Source organism: Theropithecus gelada, chromosome 5 (assembly GCF_003255815.1).
Source record: "Theropithecus gelada isolate Dixy chromosome 5, Tgel_1.0, whole genome shotgun sequence".
Taxonomy (NCBI): domain Eukaryota; kingdom Metazoa; phylum Chordata; class Mammalia; order Primates; family Cercopithecidae; genus Theropithecus; species Theropithecus gelada.
Window position 1 is genome coordinate 90,729,435 of NC_037672.1, and position 20,504 is coordinate 90,749,938.

A 20,504-nucleotide genomic window follows, 5' to 3' on the forward strand; every position below is an offset into this window, starting at 1 on the left:
AGTCTCATTCTTTTGGTAATATGTAATGTAACCTGGTTTTGGTGGAAAAGCAATTATTGATATAAATTATTGATAAATATTTCTTTCAGTTTTGAACATTTGTTATAGAATATTTAAGATAAATAAATAAGGCATTATTGAATCTGAAAGAATATGGTAAATTTATAAAAATTAATATGGCTGTATTTTGTTCCTACTGAACCATTATATAATGCTGTCACTTTATGATGCAAGACTGTAAGATGTACATTTAAAATAATTTATTTGCAGATCTTGATTCCATCTTCAATAGTATTGTCTTTTTATTATTATGAAGCTTTCCAGGAATGGAAATTATATATTTCTATGTTTCAAGTTTATCATCTATTGTTTCATTGCAAAGCCTATAAAAGTTGACCAATCTTAATGACAGTAACCCTCCTTAAATGGGGAGAATTACTTAGGGTTGATTTAATTCAAGTGTATAAAATGAAGTACAGTGCAAGGCCACTGGGCTACTTTTGAGAATTTATTAAGAACTATTTTGGGGCCTGTGGGCCTAGATATTATTCAGGTACAAACTTTTTTTCTAGAAAAAGGGAAAAGAAAACCATGACTTATTAAAAGAGTTTTTATTAACTTTTATATTTCAACACAACTTAGTTTCGCATGAAAAGAAAGAAAGTCAGCATAAAGATCAACAACTATCTTTGTGGCTCTGATAAATAACTTAAGCCCTCTGAGCCTCAATGAGAACATCAGTAAAATAAGACTAACAGGACCAACTCCGTGCAGTTCAGTGAGGATTAAATGAGGTTATACATGTCAACTGCTTAGCAACATGCCTGGTACATAGAAAGCCTCAGTGAATAATAATTGAGAAAACCAAAGATTGAAATACTGAAATGACTTCATCTATAGAGAAGAAAGGAATGATATTTGATGTCAAATGAGGATATTGAGAAAATATACGTCAAATAAAAAGGCTCAATTTTCAACATAAGTAAAAATGCATCTAGAGTATTGAGAAAGACTACCTGTGCCATTTTCTTGGGCTTTGAAAGACAGGTTATGATTGTTTCTAGTTTTGATTTCATATAGCTGTCTGCCAATTGTGATACCCAGCCAAATAACATGGGAGTATTAATTCTTTACGTTAACATATACTCATAGCTAATTCTACAATTTTCTTGATTTAAATTATAGAGTCAAAAAGTCAATTCTGTAAATTCTTCATAGATTACTCTACTCTTGGAGTGCATGATATGTTCTGTTTCCTCTTTCTCCTTGGTAGGAAACCAGACTCCCGGTAAGCCTTCACATAGTGTGCATAGTTAAGAATACCCCACAGGCTGCTTGATATTGACTAATCTAACTCATATCCCTGCAAATAATCTACCGTGATCTTTTAAATAATATTATTGTGTCCTTTGCTGTTAGAAGTTAAAAGTATAGGGTATAGGGCAGGGCAGACTGCCCGCATTGGAGTCCTGATTCTAATACCACTTCAGTTTTCCCATCTGTAAAATGAGGATAACATTAATACTTAACTTAGTAGTGTAATTGTGAGAATTAAATGAAACAGCATATGTGAAACACATAGAGACCTAATTTATTTTAAGTGCTTGATAATTTTAATTATTATTAATTTTATTTATACTCCTATTATTTTTATAACTGTAGACCAACTTATTCTGGCTATATGCAATATGAAGAAAACCCTCCTTCTACCATTCCTCAAACATAAAAATACTGAATTATGGCATATTATTCCTGTTAAACTATTTATTTATTTAGCATACAGGCTGGGTGAGATACTACACTACTACACACAGAATTACAGAACTATATTGATGATTCATATACAACTTACACGTGATTCCCATATGTTTTCTGTCAGATTTTTTCTCACTTGCATACATAAATATGTAAAAAATTTGTTGAATATCTGTTCAAGAAACTGTGCTTGGCATTGTGTAGGAATTGGATTGCAAAATAGCTTTATTTATCTGCCCTCAGAGATAATATTTATATTGAGAAAAGACAGAAATACATAAACTCAATAATTTAATAAAATACAAAAGATCTCAGAATCATTATGGTTTTCATTGCCACATCAGTGGTATAGAAAATACATGCTCTGTTTTCAGAGGAAGAAGATGACAAGAGTTTGGTGTTTCATTCTTTGTACTCATGATAATACTGTAAAAACTGATATTTAAAAATGATTGTATTTTGTAAAATAAGGTTATTATAAAAATATAAGCAATATGGAAGAGTGAAGTAAAAGAAAGTCATGTATCTCTCAAAGTCCTCTCTCTCATAAACAATTGTTGCTAATGATAGAATTATTTTAGGTAAATAGTCATGGAGGTACTATTTTATTAAAAATGAGATTAGACTTTACATGCTATCTTTAAATATAAAGTTAATTTAAAGTAAAACTAATGATATATTAATTTTAAGATAAAAATTTCTTTGAGTGCTTTTTAGATTATTTATTATTGTCTAGGGAAAAATGATGATACAGAAATATTGAATGAAGTCATTATTTTAAATTAATGTTTCAAATTTAGGCAGTGTTAAAGGATTACATTCTATTGAAGATGAGGTATGTTTTACTTTCTCCTCCCCAAATGCTCAGTTTTTCCTGCTGTGTAATCACTTTTATTTCATGAAGTTAACATGTGCCTTTTGTAGTGCAATCATAATGCCCTCAGCATTTAGTTGTTGTTCTATATGTACATGTATTCAACTCACCCTATTCTTTTTCCAAACTTGCTTTCATTTCCTTTTACTTTACTTTGGTTCTGCTATTTTTTGGCTGGATTTTCCTCTATTATTTAAATTTCGATTACAGTTACACTTTCATGTAAAACAATGATAAAACATAGTGAAAATCGACAGTGCTTTACTTTCCCTTTCCCCAAATACCATTCCACCCTTCTAAGAACCTTAAAAGCCATAATTTTTTCAAAGTTTCTTTTTTTATTCTTTTGCATATTTCAAAAAGATACACATATATTATGATTTCTTGATTTACTAATTTTAGCTATTATCTATTGTCTTCCTGTAATACATAAGATAGATATTTTTATACTTTTGTTTGTCTTACTCTTCCCTTATTCTCCATAATATTTAAATCTCAACTTGTCATTAATTAATTAGTTTTTACATTATTATAACTATAAACACATGCACACTATTGATCCAAATAGTCTATAATTATCCTGCTTACTTTTGTAAATTTTGGGGCTTTTTTCTGGAGTTAATATTTACTTCATTTTTTTGTTTTTTGTGCAAAATATTGAAATATACCTCTCTTTAATTCTTTTTGTAAATGCCCTATAAGACCTGTCAAACCTCCATTATTAGCATATTTTCTCTAATTTTTCAAATACATGTGATAATGTTACAAATGCTTTACTTATTTCCTATAGCTTTCCCTCCCCAAGTCATCTAGCTTTTACAGGTTTATTGCAGTATAACTTATATCTAAGATATGTAGATGAGTGAATTTACATATATATATGTTACATGTATGTATATCTCCATAAATCTCTACCACCTAGATCAAAATACAGACCATATCCAGAACTCCAGCAGGCTCTCTCATGCCTACTTTAATTTGTTAATTCTGCCCTAAAATATTCGGATCTGTATCACCGTGAATCAAGTTTTCTGCTTTGGAACTTTATATAAATACAATTATGCAATATATACCCTTTCTTATTTCACTCAATGTTATGTCTCTAGATTCATCCATGTTGCATGTGGCATTGTTACATTCTTTTTCATTGTTATGCAATATTTTATAGTATGAATATACTGTAAAAATTAGTTTTATAAAAATTTTCCTATAATTCATCTGGAAATTGCTCTGAAGAAATCAACACCAACCTCACATTTTTCTTATCGTGGTGACTTGGTTTTCCTTCCTGGATATGTGAAGAAATTTTATAATTATCATTAAGTCAAGGACAATGTAATCAAGATTTCTTTTCTTTTCTTTTTTTTTTTTTTTTTGAGACAGAGTCTAGCTCTGTTGCCTAGGCTGGAGTGCAGTGTCACGATCGCCGCTCACTGCAAGCTCTACCTCCCGGGTTCAAGCCATTCTCCTGTCTCAGCCTCCCAAGTAGCTGGGACTACAGGTGCCCACCACCACGCTCAGCTAATTTTTTGTCTTTTTAGTAGAGAAGGGGTTTCACTGTGTTAGCCAGGATAGTCTCGATATCCTGACCTCGTGATCCGCCCACCTCAGCCTCCCAAAATGCTGGGATTACAGTTGTGAGCCACCGCGCCCAGCAAGATCTGTTTTCTTTAACAGTTTTAGTTGGAGCCTGATTGTTTCACACTGATCTATAAAACTGGCTCCTTTATCTTTCTTATTACAAGGATTTTCTAAATTATTAAAAATTATATGTTTTGCAACATTTTAATGTGTATATTCTCTTCTACTTCAGGTTTTTGGATCATCCTTATACTGAATCTTTTCTGTTTTTAACTCTCAACTAAACGTATCATATTTTCAACAGTTGTGTTAGCCTTGTTCTCCTCCTTTATTTATTTATTTTTTTGAATTATTATGAAAATATCAAGCTTTTCTTTTGGGCCAGAAGTTAAAATATTATCTATAACATTATCTATGTCTAATCTACTCATTTCTTTTTCTAATTTATTTATTATCTGGGTAATGGTATTGTTTTGGCTCTCAACTTCTTTTCTTATTTATTATACTTTTTCTTATCATTCTTTTTAAAATTTAAATCAACTTATCTTTGAATTCTAGTTTTCTTTAATCTATGGTTTTTTAATACTATGAAGGACTTTCATATAGTTTTTCTCTGGTATCAGCAACTTAATATATTGCCTCGTAAGCATATTAAAATTTTTGAAAAATAATAACCTGCTGATAGCATTGCAAATATAAGAAAATATTTTTTCTTTTTCAGGAAATACAAAAGACATCATAATGATATATGAAGAGGATGCTGAGGAATGGGCTCTGTACTTGACAGAAGTATTTTTACATGTTGTGCAAAGGGAAGCAATCCTGTTATATCGCTTGGAGAATTTCTCTTTTCGGCATTTGGAGTTGCTGAACTTAACCTCTTACAAATGTAAACTTTTGATATTATCAAATAGCCTGCTTAAAGACCTAACTCCAAAGAAATGTCAGTTTCTGGAAAAGATACTTCATTCACCAGAAAGTGTAGTTACTTTGCTTTGTGGAGTGATGAGTTCACATCAGCTTTATGAATTATTAAATATCTCTCAAAGCAGATGGGAGATCTCAACTGAGCAGGAACCTGAAGACTACATCTCTGTAATCCAGAGTATCATATTCAAAGGTAATGTTGCCAAATCTTCTTTGTTTTATTTTTATTTGTTTTTTGTAATTAAAGAATTGCAAGTTTTTAGAACCAATAACTGATGTTAGGATGAAAATAAGAAAAATGAGAGCTTCTTTTATTCAACAGTATATTGTACTGTCCACAAAATACATCAAGGTTCTTAATTTTTAGCTCCATTCCAATCAAGGCACATTCGTTGTTCTAAAAATGGCTTATAAATATATTCTTTAGGGCAGCCTGGATGAGACCATGGCAGAACAAGTATGGTATGCTCAGCCATATGACAGTTTGGTTCTGGAAACTGGTTTCTTATATAACTGGTGAGGCATGAGTTAATATACTATAGTAGTGTTACCAGTCAGTAACAGTTCAAGGTTTGAAGGTCTGGGTTACAATTACAGAGCTTTTAAAATTTTCAGCTTGTAATCTTTAGATAAAATACAAGGTCCCATTAATTAATTAATTACGTTTCCATGTAATAATCAAAATGCTGCAACTTACTAATGTTAAAGCTTCTCCCTTCCATAGTTTTATTCTGCTTGGTATAAAAGGAGTGCTGTGGTCAGCTGCTTCCCTGGTTTTCTTAGTCTGTACTTTGCTCTCAACTCCCAGTCTTCCAACTATGGTTTCATGGCTTAAAGGGAAGGAGTGAAGCTATTATTTTATCTTGGCCACATCAGATTAAAAGTTGCCTCTTTTTCTTGGAGTAAATTTCTGAGTTTTTGGAAATCCCTTATTTTCTGGGAATGTCTCTCCTGCAGTTTCTTAATGAGTCAAATGTTCTCTCTTCTCTAAGATCATAGCTGTGGTTATCTAATGCATGTAGATTCTTACTGTTGAGTTCTATGGCTCATTCATATGTCTCTCATGATGAAAATGGCACTGAGATATCTCCTGGCTGGGTGTTTCTCCTACCTTGTCCACATCTATCTGACGATAAACCTTCCTTTATCTCCATTTATCTTTTTCCGGACAAACTCTGGGCATACAAGCCATTCCCAGAGTATCTATCACCATCCTGCCCTCAGAGCAGCAGTACAGCAACAGTCTCTTGCGTTTAGTAATTTCCAAACCTGGATCCAGCACAAGTGTTGGGAGTTCTGGAAATCCAGGGAACCTATATCAACCCCAAATGGTTCGCTGGAAGCTCTTCTCACTACACTTCTCACTATGCTTCTTTCCTGGTGGAAAACAACTTTCTTCTCCCTCTGTCGCCCAGGCTGGAGTGCAGTGGCTGGATCTCGGCTCACTGCAAGCTCCGTCTCTCGGGTTTATGCCATTCTCCTGCCTCAGCCTCCTGAGCAGCTGGGACTACAGGCATCCGCCACCTCATCCAGCTAGTTTTTTTTTGTTTGTTTGTTTTGTATTTTACCTTGTTAGTCAGGATGGTCTCGATCTCCTGACATCGTGATCTGCCTGTCTCGGCCTCCCAAAGTGCTGGGATTACAGGCTTGAGCCACCGCGCCCAGCCTGTTTTGTATTGCTTTGAGACAGAGTCTCACTCTATCACCCAGGCTGGAGTGCAGTGGCATGAACTTGGCTCATGGCAACCTCCGCCTCCCAGGCTAAAGCAATTCTTGTGCCTCAGCCTCTGGAGCAGCTGATATTACAGACATGCACCATCATGCCTGGCTAATTTTTGTACTTTTAATGGAGACGGGGTTTTACCATGTTGGCCAGGCTGGGCTCGATAACCTCAAGTGATCAGCCCACTTTGGCCTCCCAAAGTGCTGGGATTACAGGCGTGAGCCACCACACCCGGCCCAAATTCAATAGTTTTTAAAAGCATTGTCTTAGTTGTCTATTGTTGCACAGCAAGTTTCTCTAACTTTTGGCAACTTAATAAATAATGGTATTATCAGTTTCTATGATTTAGGAATCTAGGAGAGGTTTAGCTGGGAGGTTCTGGAGCAGGCTTTGTCATGAGGATGCAGTCAAGCTGTCCGGAACTAAGATCCTCTGAAGGCTCCACTGGATGAGGATCTACTAACAGGGCTTACATTGTTGACAGTTTCCTTTGTTGTTGTGATTTTAATAATCCCTTGGTTGGCTGAAGGTCATTTCTAATCATTCCTGAGGAAGCTTCCTTGGAAGCAATGTTTCTGAATTCCTGCATGTTTAAAAGAGTTTGTCTCTTGTCTTACACTGAAGGTAGAGTTTGTCTGAGGAGAGTATTGCTATTGCCCTTCTGTCTCTAGCATTGCAGAATTTACAGAATTTGTATTTGCCTAGCTGACTAAAGGATTCTTATTTATAGTTGAAGTTTAGTGACTTTACTAGACTATTTTAGTGCTGACTATTCTGGATTATTTTTCCCAGGGACATGCTTTCTTATTTTTGTTTTTATCTTTTTCCCAAACTGTAGATTCAACTCTTCTTTTATTTCATGAAGAATTTCTTAACTTATATGTAAGTTTACGGTTTATTTTTCAGGGATTCCTTTTTTATGTATTTTGGATATCTTTAGTCTGAAGTGCACTCTACAATTTCTCTCTAATCCCTTTTGAGTCTATTAATATCTAATTAACTTAGTTTGCATTTTCACTTTAACTTTTGCTACCATTTTGTGCTTCCAGGAGTCTCTCTTCCTCTGTATTACTTCCAATCTCTTTCATTTTCATAGCACTTTTACTTTTTCTCATTGTACCATTTGGTTGAGCACTTGTAATTTAAAATTCATCTCCTGTTCTTAATTCACTCACCTCTCTCTAACTTCTTGCATATCTGCACTATATAATTGCTTTCAAAAGGTGATTTCTATTCATTACATTAAAAATTCACGGTGAAATGTTTGGTTACAATTTTCAACTTTGTTTATGGTAATATGTTTTTAGTTTTTGCTGCCCATCTCCTTTGGTTTTCTCCTTTCCTCTTTTCCTGCCTCCCTTCCTTGCTTTCTTCCTCCCTCCCTTCCTCCCTTCCTTCCCTCCCTCTCTCCTTCCCTTTCTCCCTTTTCCCTTTTAGTATCTTTATATAGATTCTATGCTTGTTCAGGTTTTCCTCCTCTCCTCTCTTCTCCTCTCCTCTCCTCTCCTCACCTGTCCTCTCCTTTCAAGACAGAGTTTCACTCTTGTTGCCCAGGCTGGAGTGCAATGGTGTGATCTCCGCTCACTGCAACCTCCGCCTCCCAGGTTCAAGCAATTCTCCTGCCTCAGCCTCCTGAGTAGCTGGGATTACAAGCGTGTGCTACCACACCCAGCTAATTTTGTATTTTTAGTAGAGATGGGGTTTCTCCATGTTGGTCAGGCTGGTCTCGAACTCCCCACCTCAGGTGATCCGCCTGCCTCAGCCTCCCAAAATGCTGGGACTACAGGCATGAGACACCACGCCCGGCCTCAGGTTTTCTTATGTGTCGCTGAGAAAAGAGAGTTTTTTCAGTCCAGCCAGTGGAAATAGACAGAGTGGGTTTTGTTGTTTGTTCTGTTTTGCTATTGTTGTTGTTATTTTACCATGAAAGACTGTACTTCTCTGCTTCCACAGATGTAGACTGCTTTCTGTAATATGATTTTTCTGTATAGTTCTTCATTTAACCTCACTTTGTCTACTTTTTAGAACCAAACTGCTTCCATAGATGCTTCTCCCTCAAATTGTTGCCTCATATCTATAATGTGCCCTTAGCCTTATAGGAAGTATGTTTGCTGGCTCAAATCTGCAGCTTCTGGACTGTTTCTTCAAAGTGTCTTTTCTCTGTTTCCTCCTGTACACCCTTACGCTCTATTATCACTGTTTTAGGAAACAGTTCATTGAATTTGGGTCTAGAATTTCACTGTTTCCTATTTCCTCTAAATAGGATATTTGCACAATATTTCCTCATTGTCTGTGTGTTGGGATGATTTCCAAGAATAAAAAGGGGAAATATTCACAATACACCATAATGTTTAAACTGGAAGTTTTCAAGTTTCTTACGATCTCTTTTGCTCTCTTGTTAGTATTCCTCAAGTACATTAAACTTTTTTGAGTGAAAAGAAAAAAGTGTTACAATAGGAAAATTATTTTTTTAAATCACAATAAAGCACAAGTAAGCATATGCTACTTTTCTCCCTGAAGATTGTTAGTAAAATTTTAGATGGCTCCTCACACCCATAATTTCTGTTTATTCAAAGAACTCATGTTATTTTGGCCACTTGAGCTATAATGTCACTATTATGTAAAAATATTTGATATATACCTTTTTATTGCTTCAGTTGTTTTGTTTTATAATGAGTATTTTTGAGTGGATATGAAAGTGGTATTCTTCTATGTCTTCAAATTATATTTCTATTCATACTTGATGAGAGAAAAACTCACACCTTGTAGACAACACAGTACTATTTTGGAGACACTATTATTTCTCATCTGCCCACATTGATTTTGGTCTCTGATTTCTTAGAGTAACTTAGATATGCCAGTTGGAAAATATAACCATCTTATTTGGAAAAGGATGTTCAAATATAGTGTATTTTTGTCTGAGGTACAAGAATGCAACCAGAAGCATATAGTTGTATTTCTAAGTCTACAAAATGGTAGCAATTTCCAAACTGCATAAAATAACTTTTATATGTGGGTTGTGTCCTTTGAAAAAATTGGTTCTATTTGCTGTAGTCTATGCAGTGATAAATTTGCTTAAGTGCTCTGCTAAATTATTTTATGTTTATGTTGCCATTCATGTTGAAGACATAAAGTCTCGTATTTAAATTGAGATCAGTCAAAAAAAAAATTGGTGAAATAGGACAAAGAATGTGGAATGCAGTTTTTAACTGTTCCTTTTCTACTTTCCCTCATTCCATAAATAAATTATACAAAGAATAAGGGGAACTTATTATTCAGAAACATGCTATGAAAAAGAGAATAATAACAATGCCAAGAAAGTCATGTAAATAATTAAATGTTCTAATATATTAATATAAGACAAAGAAAAATCAGAGGAAATTTTAAGAAAGAGAAAGCTATTTTATAATTAATCAAGGCTCCAGAGAAAATTTTTTAACATTAAAAAAGTTTTTTTAAAAGATACAATAATTTCTGTTTTCTCCAAGTATTGTATTTCCTTTAAAGGAATTAAGGAAACCAAATTTCCTATCTTCTTAATTCCCAAATTGGGAATAACACAAATCCAGATGTATTTCCTCTTTTCTGTGTGTTTTATAACCGTTTGTGTGACATTTCTTCCTTTTTCTGTCCTCTATTTGTTAGTTTTGGTTTGTTACCTAATTTGCTTCTCTAGTCTTTCCACATTTATAGGTGATATAAATAATCTGATCTGAAATTGTTATAAAATCAACAACCATTTCTGAGTATCACGAACATGTACTTGAATCCTTCTGGTTTTCAGGATCCTGGCACCTCTCCAAGACCTCTGACCTCCCTTGTTTTTTATTCTTGACTCTGCCCCTATCACTTCTGGACCAGGTACCCTGGTTTGCTTGCAACCCCTGAGCTACCCTTTACCAACAGCTCTCTCCATGGCTTATTTTCTCATATTTTCTTATTGTCCATTAACAGGAAAAAAACTTCTAACTCTTTCTTGAAGAACCTTAGCATTTCCATTTTGTTTTTCTATTACCAAACCAAAGATTTCAAATTTTTAGCTTTATTACACTCTTTAAAAGAAGGACAAAATGAAGAGTAGTAATGTAACAGTAGAATTATTGGAAAGACAAAACAAAACAAACAACACAACAGAAACAAACTATGCAGAAGCATTGTTCTCCTTTCTTTCTGTCTGTGCTGTGTATTGCTTAAGAACTCTGACTCACTGGACCTTCCTAGAACTGGTCAATGAGATGTTGTAGCCTTTCAAATGAAGTCCTTCCTTTTTGCATGGTCTTTCAGCTCTTTGAAGATATGGCTCCAGCATGGGTGTCCAGGACATTTCTGTCACCAGCATTGGTGTAGACACAGACTGTATAGTAGGGTAATTGCATCATTCACCATTGAACAAACACAGCCTTTCCATTTTTGCCTTCACTCCATTGTTCTTTCATTTTTCTCTTCATCTGGAGTATCCTTCCACATATTTTCAGTTGAAATCTCAACCATCCTTCAAAGTCAGCTGAAGAGTTGCTTTATTAATAAATTCATCTCAGATCATTTCTGCTTGAAAAATATTTTCCTTATCTAATTTTATTAATTTTGATTATTGCTTACTTATGACTTTCGTTACATTCTATATTCTCTGTAACTATTTTTTACCATTTTTTTTCTTCTCCTTTTTGCTGCTTTAAAAATGGAATGTTGTTAACTTTCTTTTACGCCTGTTGCGGTGGCTGACGCCTGTAATCCAAGCACTTTGGAAGGCTGAAGCAGGCAGATCGCTTGAAGTCAGGAGTCAAGACCAGCCTCACCAACATGATGAAACCCAATCTCTACTGAAAATACAAAAATTAGCTGGGTGTGGTGGTGCACACCTGTAATCCCAGCTACTTGGGAGGCTGAGGTAGGTGAATCACTTGAATCTGGGAGGCGGAGGCTGCAGTGAGCCTAGATGGTGCCGCTGCACTCCAGGCTGGGTGACAGAGCGAGACTCCGGCTCAAATAAAACAAACAAATAAACAAACAAAAACAAAAAAACTTCATTTAAAAAAATGTCAGCATTCTCAACATCAAAAAAACCCCACAAACCCAGAAAGCACAAATTGTGTTCGTAAGTGCAGATTTATAAATGTTTATGGTACAGTTTAGTTTTTCTCTTTGTTGAAACCTCTTGATGAAAGGTTTACTGTAGGATTCTTGTCAAGAATACATAACCTCAATCTAATCATGAGGAAATATCAGACAAATCAAACTGGGAAATTTTTGTGGAATCAAGGAAGATTCTATAAAATAATTGCTCTGTACTCTTCAACACTATTAAAATCAAGAGGTTAAAAGAAAGGGTGAATTATTATTTCAAAATAAAGTAATCCAAAGCCATCAGCTCAGCACTATCCCAGAGCTTTCCCCATCTTCTACATTCAATTAATTTCTGTGGGAACTGTATCTTCGTTCCCATTTCTCATCCATTGGCCTAGATCTTCATTTTCCATTTCACAGTCTACTACTAGAACCTCCCAGCTGGTGGCCTTTTTCCTCCCTATTTTTCTAAAACACACACTATATTATGGGCTCTATGTCACCTATGGAATAAAGTCAAAATACCTTAAAGTAGCAGACAAGACCTCTCATAATAAAATATTATGTAAAAACATTTTTTTAATTAGCAGGATTTAAAACACTTACTTTGATTGTTCACAAATTTAGACAATAATCAATTCTATCAGTAAATGTGTAATGATAATTTAGTAAATTTAGGACTAAGACTGGTACAACTGTTTATGTGCTTCTAGAATTTATTAAGGTTTGAAAAATTATTAGCTGCCAACTTTAAGACTCAGGGATTGAATACTTACTTTTTTTTTCTCTCTAAGAAACTAATAGTTCATTATAACTTCAGAATTCCAATTAAAGTGATGGATTGTTTGAAAAGAATATTATTCAAAAAGTCTGAATTATAAATTGAGTTTAGGTATCTGATACTTTACACAAGGGTTTTATTGTGTCCCAAAGAGTTTCTCTGGCTTGCATGATTTAATAAAGTCATTCAAATTATTTCTAAGACTGTAAGGACTAAGGTTTCAAGGATTTTTCCCTCAATGTATGGTACATATTCAATTTCTCTTTGAAGAAATTTTTTATGTATTAATAAATTCATCTTTTTAAATTCTCTTTTTAATTCTTTTTTTTTTAATGTCATGTTTGGTCATTCTCATATATATTGAAGAATGAAACTCAAATAACAAAATGATTAGTAAAAATTTATTAGTCCTAGACACCAGAATATAATTACGATTTGTTTATTTCTAATAAAATAAGATAAAGGCATTTGATCAGGATATTTTTAGCGTGTTGGTAATGGCATTTTGTATACGACTCTGGGGAACTTTTCTCCTCTCCCTCTCCCTCTCTCCTTTACCTATCCTCTCTCCTTCTCCTCTCTCCCCCTCTCCCTCTCCTCTCTCTTCTTTTTCTTTTCTTTTTTGAGATAGGGTCTTGCTGTGTCACCCAGACTGGAGTGCAGTGGTGGGACCCGGGCTCACTGCAGCGTCCACCTCCAGATTTCAAGTGATTCTCGTGCCTCAGCCTCCTGAGTAGCTAGGATTATAGGATTACAGGTGTGCACTACCACGCCCAGCTAATTTTTTTTTTTTGTAATTTTAGTAGAGATGGGGTTCACCATGTTGGACAGGCTGGTTTCGAACTCCTGGCTTCAAGAGATCCACCCACCTTGGCCTCCCAAAATGGTGGGATTGCAGGCAGGAACCAACATGCCTGGCCTCTGGGTAGCTTTTAACCATATTCATATTATGAATGTATGCACCCTATTTCTGAGTTCTACTGCCTCCCTTTTTGAACCAAAAACTAAGGTACACTATTACATATTACTCAGGATCATTGTGTTATTAACAACTTAGAAGTTAGCTTATGTTATTCTTTGCTTTCCAAAAGTCTTACCTTACTTTAGATGATTTCCTCTTTATCTTTGCTAAAAGCTGATTTTTTTTCACATTTCAATGCCACATGGGAAATGATCGTCTGCTGCATAAACAGCACGATTCCAAGGCTTTTCTGAAAATTAACTCTAGTGTTAAAGGGAAGAAACTAGGTACAGAGTCCATGAAAAAAACAAAATTTTACTGTCTCTTATTATAAATTATCTTGTTCTGAAATCTATGCCAAGACAGTTGGTATCCTGAAGTCTACCTTTAATCCAAGGCCCAAAAATATCTACACTTACGTGATAATTGAGCCATCCATTGGAGGGAGAGTACACCTTTGAGCTGTGTTTGACTTGAACATGCCCTCCCTTAGCTGGTGACCAGCCACTTGTAACCTCAATAATTATTTTTCAAGACAGCCACTTTAAACTTTATTTCTTAACATCAGTAACATTTTCTTGTTCACACACATTTATGCTGGAAATTAAGGTATAGGATCATATGAGATTAGTTAACAGCTTGATACAAGATGATGTATCTGACACTGTTTTGCCATATTTTTGTATTTCACACAGGGAATAGAGTGAGAAACTCGTACATTTTAACTTTATTCTTGACTGAGGAACGCAATAGGTAGTTTAAACTAAATTAAGAAATTAAGATTTTAAAAGTCAGACATTTTATGATATCACCAAATGAGAATTCATTTACACTCATTTATCGAGGATATGTATTTTTAACCTTAAGTTTTCACGACTGATTTCAAATTACTTTTACTAGTGTCTTAATATTCTCATATATTGAGAGAGTTGAAAATTTTAATATCCCATTTTGTAAGTTGCATAATAGAAGGGTTGAAATTACATGGTTTTCTTCAGGAACTATATTCATTAAATGTTTATGGTTGTGCTCTTTACGAGGCAATTATGATTTCCTTTTGATTGTAAGAGAAATATTAAGATATATGGAAACCATCACAAGTGCACCTCTAAAGCTCATCTCATATCTGAATTTTTTGACTATTAATAGTATCATAATGCTACAAAATGTATTTCTAGGGAGGTGAGTAATGCTCGTCAATCCATTTAATAGCTTCCCATAAAAGGAAGCTTAACTGTTATTCAACATTACTTTCTATTCAAGTACTTTTGTAGGAATTCAATTTGACTAACATTATGGAAATTGAGAACCTGTATTTTTCAGCCCCATTATGCTACCCTATCCCCTAATAAATGCTTTATCATCCCTTCAATTCTTAAGCAGGGAGGATTTGTCTGAATCATTGCTTCATTATTCACAATGACCAGCACCATATGCAATAATTATTTTTTTGTTCAACTGGCCAAGTTCATTACAACTCATTGAACTTATTTTGGAATATGAGAAAGTGTGATTTATATCTAATGTGTAATTGTTTCTTAGGTTTTCATAACTTTTTAGAAACTAGGACAAAGGAGATACACAATTGCTTTCTTCCCATATTCGTTCCAAGATAGCTACTATATAATTTCAAATATTTAATTTTATAGCATATTTAATCTCAATAAATATATGACACCTGACTTTGAATTATGGACAATAATTTTTAAATTTAAAGAAAAAATATGTATTTTGGGAGAAAGTCTCACTCTAGAGTGCAGTGGTGAGATCTCAGCTCACTCCAACTTCTACCTTGCAGGTTCAAGCAGTTCTTACATCTCAGCCTCCCAAGTAGCTAGGGCTACAAGCATGCACCACCATGCCCAGCTAATGTTTGTATTTTTAGTAAAGAAACGGTTTCACCATATTGGCCAGGCTGGCCTCAAACTCCTGGCCTACGTGATCCACCTGCCTCAACCTCCCAAAGTGCTGGGATTACAGTCATGAGCCACCGTGCCCAGCCTAAAATTAAATTATGTGTATATTTAAAAGCTTTTTATTTTTCTAATTATAAGAATAATACATATTCATTTTTAAAAAAATCTGAATAGTACAGAGAACATAAAAGAAGCAGGAAGAAAATGTCACTTAGAATGACAATACCCAGAGGCAATCACTGTTAACATTTTGGCATATTTCATTCCATATATAATTCTGATTGTGCAGAATATAAACTGTTTAAAAGTTGAGAGAGTACTTGCCAAATATGTACATACAAACGTTTTAAAACAAAATCACAATATGTTAGAGGAAAAAGCAAGGTATAAATTATAAGACTAAACTTAAATGAATATGTGAATAATCTTTTTTTAAATTAAACAAAATCTGAAATGACAGGCCAGGATTTCAAATTTTGCCTTTGGCTCAGAAATGATGTATTGACAACTGTTCCACGAGAAATGAAAATCTCACTGAAATCAAAGTTGAACTCCAATGAAAGATTCCAGTTTGGAATGAATAATTCAAAATAATGAAAGCATAGATTCAAATGGTAATATCTTAATTACACAGAGTTGTTCAATATGTTGATGTAGGGAGGAGCAAAAATTTTATAGATAAGCAACTCACAGATGAATTGTTGTGAAAAATAGAAGTTATAAATGTATATGAAGAATTTTCTGAGACTTCATATGAAAGATTTTTAAAAAACCTTTCTTATAAATATTAAACCAGTTCTAGCATTAAACGTGGTCTCAGATAATATCTCCTCAAACATTGCTATTTGACAGATTGTGAAATTGAAATTCTGACACCTTGCATTCTTTGTGCAACTCCCATGGTCTAGAAGTGGGGAAGAATCTGGTAGAACCCATGTTGAGTCAGAACACTGGTTTCTCCTTTCCAAAGTTCTAAGCCAAATGGCAGTAGCACTTAGACAAGAGAGTGTGTGATTTCTCTTCCCTTATTTGTTCATAATTGATCAATTCCTTTATTCCTTCCATTTAAAAATTAATTTATAACATTCATTAATAAATTTCTATGAGCCGAACACCAATATAAGAACTTCCTACACATTTTAAAGTTTAATTGTCACAAAAACATTAGGTGCAGTCACTAGTACTATTCTCCTTTTTAAGTAAATACACGAACAGAGGACAAAGTAACAGAGCTGGAATGTGGACCAAATACTTCCAGCATCCCCATTTCAAGCAACTACACTCTTGAACAAATTTTGGTTTGACTTTGAAAAAATAATTTTTAGGCTACTCGGAGAGAACTAGATCACTTCTAATTTCTTAGATATATACGTACTCAAGTCTAATCTATGTGTTTGAGTTTTTATATTTCAGAGTCTAGGATGAAATCTGAGGTGACAATATTGTCATCTTGAAATATAAAAACCTGGACACATGGACAGCTGAGCTAATCCTGTCACAGGTGGTGAATTTTCCCTTTCTTCATCACCTTTATTTTCAGTCATGAGAGATTCTCAGCTTTTATTTGGCACCTCTGCATTCTAGGTTTAACAAGAGTGTCACAATTTAACATATTTAATATCTTAGACATCATTTCTTGATTTACACATATAAAGTTGCAATTTATTTTATTTGAATCCAATTGCAGTTATCTTCCCATGCTAAATGAGCTTTAGAAAGTTTTTCTGTCTGAACAGTATAGTAATACTTAGAAAATTTAAAACTTTTAAAAAAGTAAATGATTTTCTGAATTTTTTATTGGAAATATTTTCTTTTTCATACAAAAATGTATTTCCTTTCATTTTAGGCTTTACATTTCAAAATTTCAAACAAAAAATAGTGTCCACTTTTTTAATGTACCATCTTAGTACACCAACTTTCCTCTTTGGTCTTATTATAGTAAGGTTTAGTTTTATTTTTCGTTATCAATATTACTTCCCTATTTTGTACTTTTTTGCTAAATATTCTACTATATTAATCTTGATTCAATGATGTAAAATGGTGCCCCATAGTGCCTTCTTCAAGAGCATATTAATCATACCAGATTACTCTGATCATAATGCATTCAGACACTTTCTTTATATTATCCTTTTGATCTCTGGGCTGTATTTTCACATTGTTAATTGAAACATTACTATTACATATTTTATCTTTTTTTCCTTTATTATTATATTCAAATGTTAGGAATGCTTTCCCATAACCCTGGAAACCACTTAGATATTCGTGATGCTTTTTCCATAAACCAGAAAATTCATATTTTCTGTGTCTAATATATTGTCTTTGCATAATTTTCTTTTAAATATATGACTACGGCAGGCCATGGTGGCTCATGCCTGTAATCCCAGCACTTTGGGAGGCCGAGGCAGGTAGATCACAAGGTCAGGAGTTCGAGACCAGCCTGGCCGACAAGGGGAAACCCTGTCTCTACTAGATACACACATACAAAAAAAGATTAGCTGGGCATGGTGGCTCACACCTGTAATCCCAGTTACTCAGGAGGCTAAAGCAGGAGAATCGCTAGAATCTGGGAGGCAGAGGTTGAAGGGAGTTGAGATCGCGCCATTTCACTCTGGCCTGGGTGACAGGGCAAGACTCGGTCTCAAAAAATAACAATGATAATATTTATAAATAAATAAATATATGGCTACAAGAGAAATTGCGTTCTTTTGGAATACATGTATTTCCCATTGGCTTGGCTGCTTATCCACTAAATAATGGTTTTAGCCAAATCGGTGGACTTTTACTGAGCTTCTACTATGTGGCAGGCCTTTAATCCTGTGACGTTTAGGTGGATCCAAAGATGATTGATTATGGACCTCCAGATATCACTATCTAATGAAAGGGACAGGAAAGTAAATAATATGTAAATAATGTAATGCAATGTGACAATAGTTCTAATGAGGTGCAGTGCATCCAAAGAGCTATTGCCATGTGAAAAAGGATCTTCCACTAGAAGCAACATTCATATGAGTGTTGAAAAGTAATTACAGGGAAAAATGGGGTTAGGCACAACAGGCAAAACAGAAGAGCATACATGGAAGAATACAAGAAAGATTGTGGTTATATTCTGGAACTGGTGAGAAGTTTGGAATGGCTGGAATGGGAGAGCATGGTCACACATGAAGCAAACCAGGTGGGTCATGAGGGCCCTTCCTATCTCAGAGCACAAGCAAGTCTGCTGACAAGGCCCACTTGCTAGAACTTCTCTTGTGTGAGGCTGAGGAAGGACAAGATGTAGGTGGATCTACCAAAGGTCTTTTACCCTCAGTGCAAAGTATGACTTTGTGACCAAGAGCAGACGGTTTGGAGTCAGACAGACCTGGGTTTAAGTGAAGCTTTGTGACTTATGACAATTTATTAACTTTTTAAAAACTCAATTCTCAGTAAAATCGTAATTCTTCTCAGAATAAAATGGTTGCGTCCCTTGGGATGAGTGTGAGGATTAAATATGATTATGGATATAAATTTCTACATAGGGCATTTGAGACATAGTCAACACTCAGTACCTATTACCTTACTTTTACACCAACCCCAAACAAGCTTCTTTTAGGGCTTTATCTATCAATACAGTAATACTGAAGGAAAATGTTCCTAGACCTAACTGGAACAGGTCCTTTTTAAATTTAACATATCCTACTGAATAAATGAGGGGATAAACAAAACTTATATCTGTCTCAAAGGTGAGTAAACTCAGTTTCTACAATTTTTTTAAGCTGAGGATCAGACATACTTATATATATGATATTTCTGAGAAAGTGAAAGGAAATTAAAATATTTTTTAGAAGGTTGCTTTATATGGAAGCAAGCAGTTTCAAAATCCTTTTACCTAGTCACATGAAAATATGAAACTAAATACTATTCCATTCCTTGATGTGATTATTATGCACTGCATGCTTGTACCAAAACGGCTCACATACCCCGTCAATATATATACCTACTATGTAACAACAAAAGTTAAAAATTAAAAATTAAAAAAGATACTACATCACCAAGTTCTTTATGTACATATAGCAGTGAGATATTTTAAATTTACAAGTTAAAATAAAATCCCCAGGTATGGCATCCTTGAACTTTTATGAAAATATTCCTAAATATATCAGATTAACATGTTGATTAATATTCTGAAAAACATGCCAAAAAAAAAGCCTGCTGTCAAAATTCAGGTACCTTTTAGATAATTGTAAAGAATTTGAAGCTACTTGAGGGAAAACAACTGAGATATTTACCTGTCTTTTTCAAACTCATTTTAGACCAAGAAGAATCCTTATTACCTATTAGTAAGGATTACACGTTTGACACAATAAAAATAATTATTTTCTCTAGCAGTGAAAACCAATTGACAACATATAACTGCCTCTGGGAATTCTTTGTAAAGTAAATCATCCTTGTGAGATAATTCAGTGAGAAACAAGAATTGATAAACATACTGACTTACTCATTATTGCCACTTCTATGTAAATTAGCAATCCTAACTAAAACATCAATGCATATCAAATAGGTATAATCTTATGCTATGGTAAGAATTAATGCCTTAGACATTTTTGCTAGAGATTTGGGCCATATGTTGTTTTTAACAGCTGTGAAAATTTTGCATTTTTGATTCCATCAGATAATTCCTGTGATAAAATGGCTGCTGTATGCATGGATAAAACCGTGGGTTGGGAAACAGTATAGGGTAGTGTATTAGTCTGTTTTCACACTGCTATAAAGAACACTCAAGATGAGGTAATTTTTAAGAAAAGAGGTTAAGTGACTCACAGTTCTGCATGGCCAAAAAGGCTTCAGAAAACTTAAAATCATGGTGGAAGGTGAAGGGGAAGCAAGGAATATCTTACATGGCAGCAGGAGATAAAGAGGGCATGGAAAGTGCTACGCTTTTAAAC

At 34.3% G+C, this 20,504-nt stretch overlaps 1 protein-coding gene across 1 annotated transcript in view; it reads left to right on the forward strand.

Moving 5' to 3' along the window:
- The first annotated feature begins 4,920 nt into the window (after positions 1-4,920).
- Positions 4,921-20,504, forward strand: part of LOC112624338 (B-cell scaffold protein with ankyrin repeats-like) — a 32,260-nt gene continuing 16,676 nt past the window's right edge. The window contains exon 1 of the mRNA XM_025384829.1: positions 4,921-5,330. Within this exon, the coding sequence (XP_025240614.1) occupies positions 4,952-5,330 (379 nt within the window). The 5' untranslated portion in view covers positions 4,921-4,951. The remainder of the gene's footprint in view (positions 5,331-20,504) is intronic.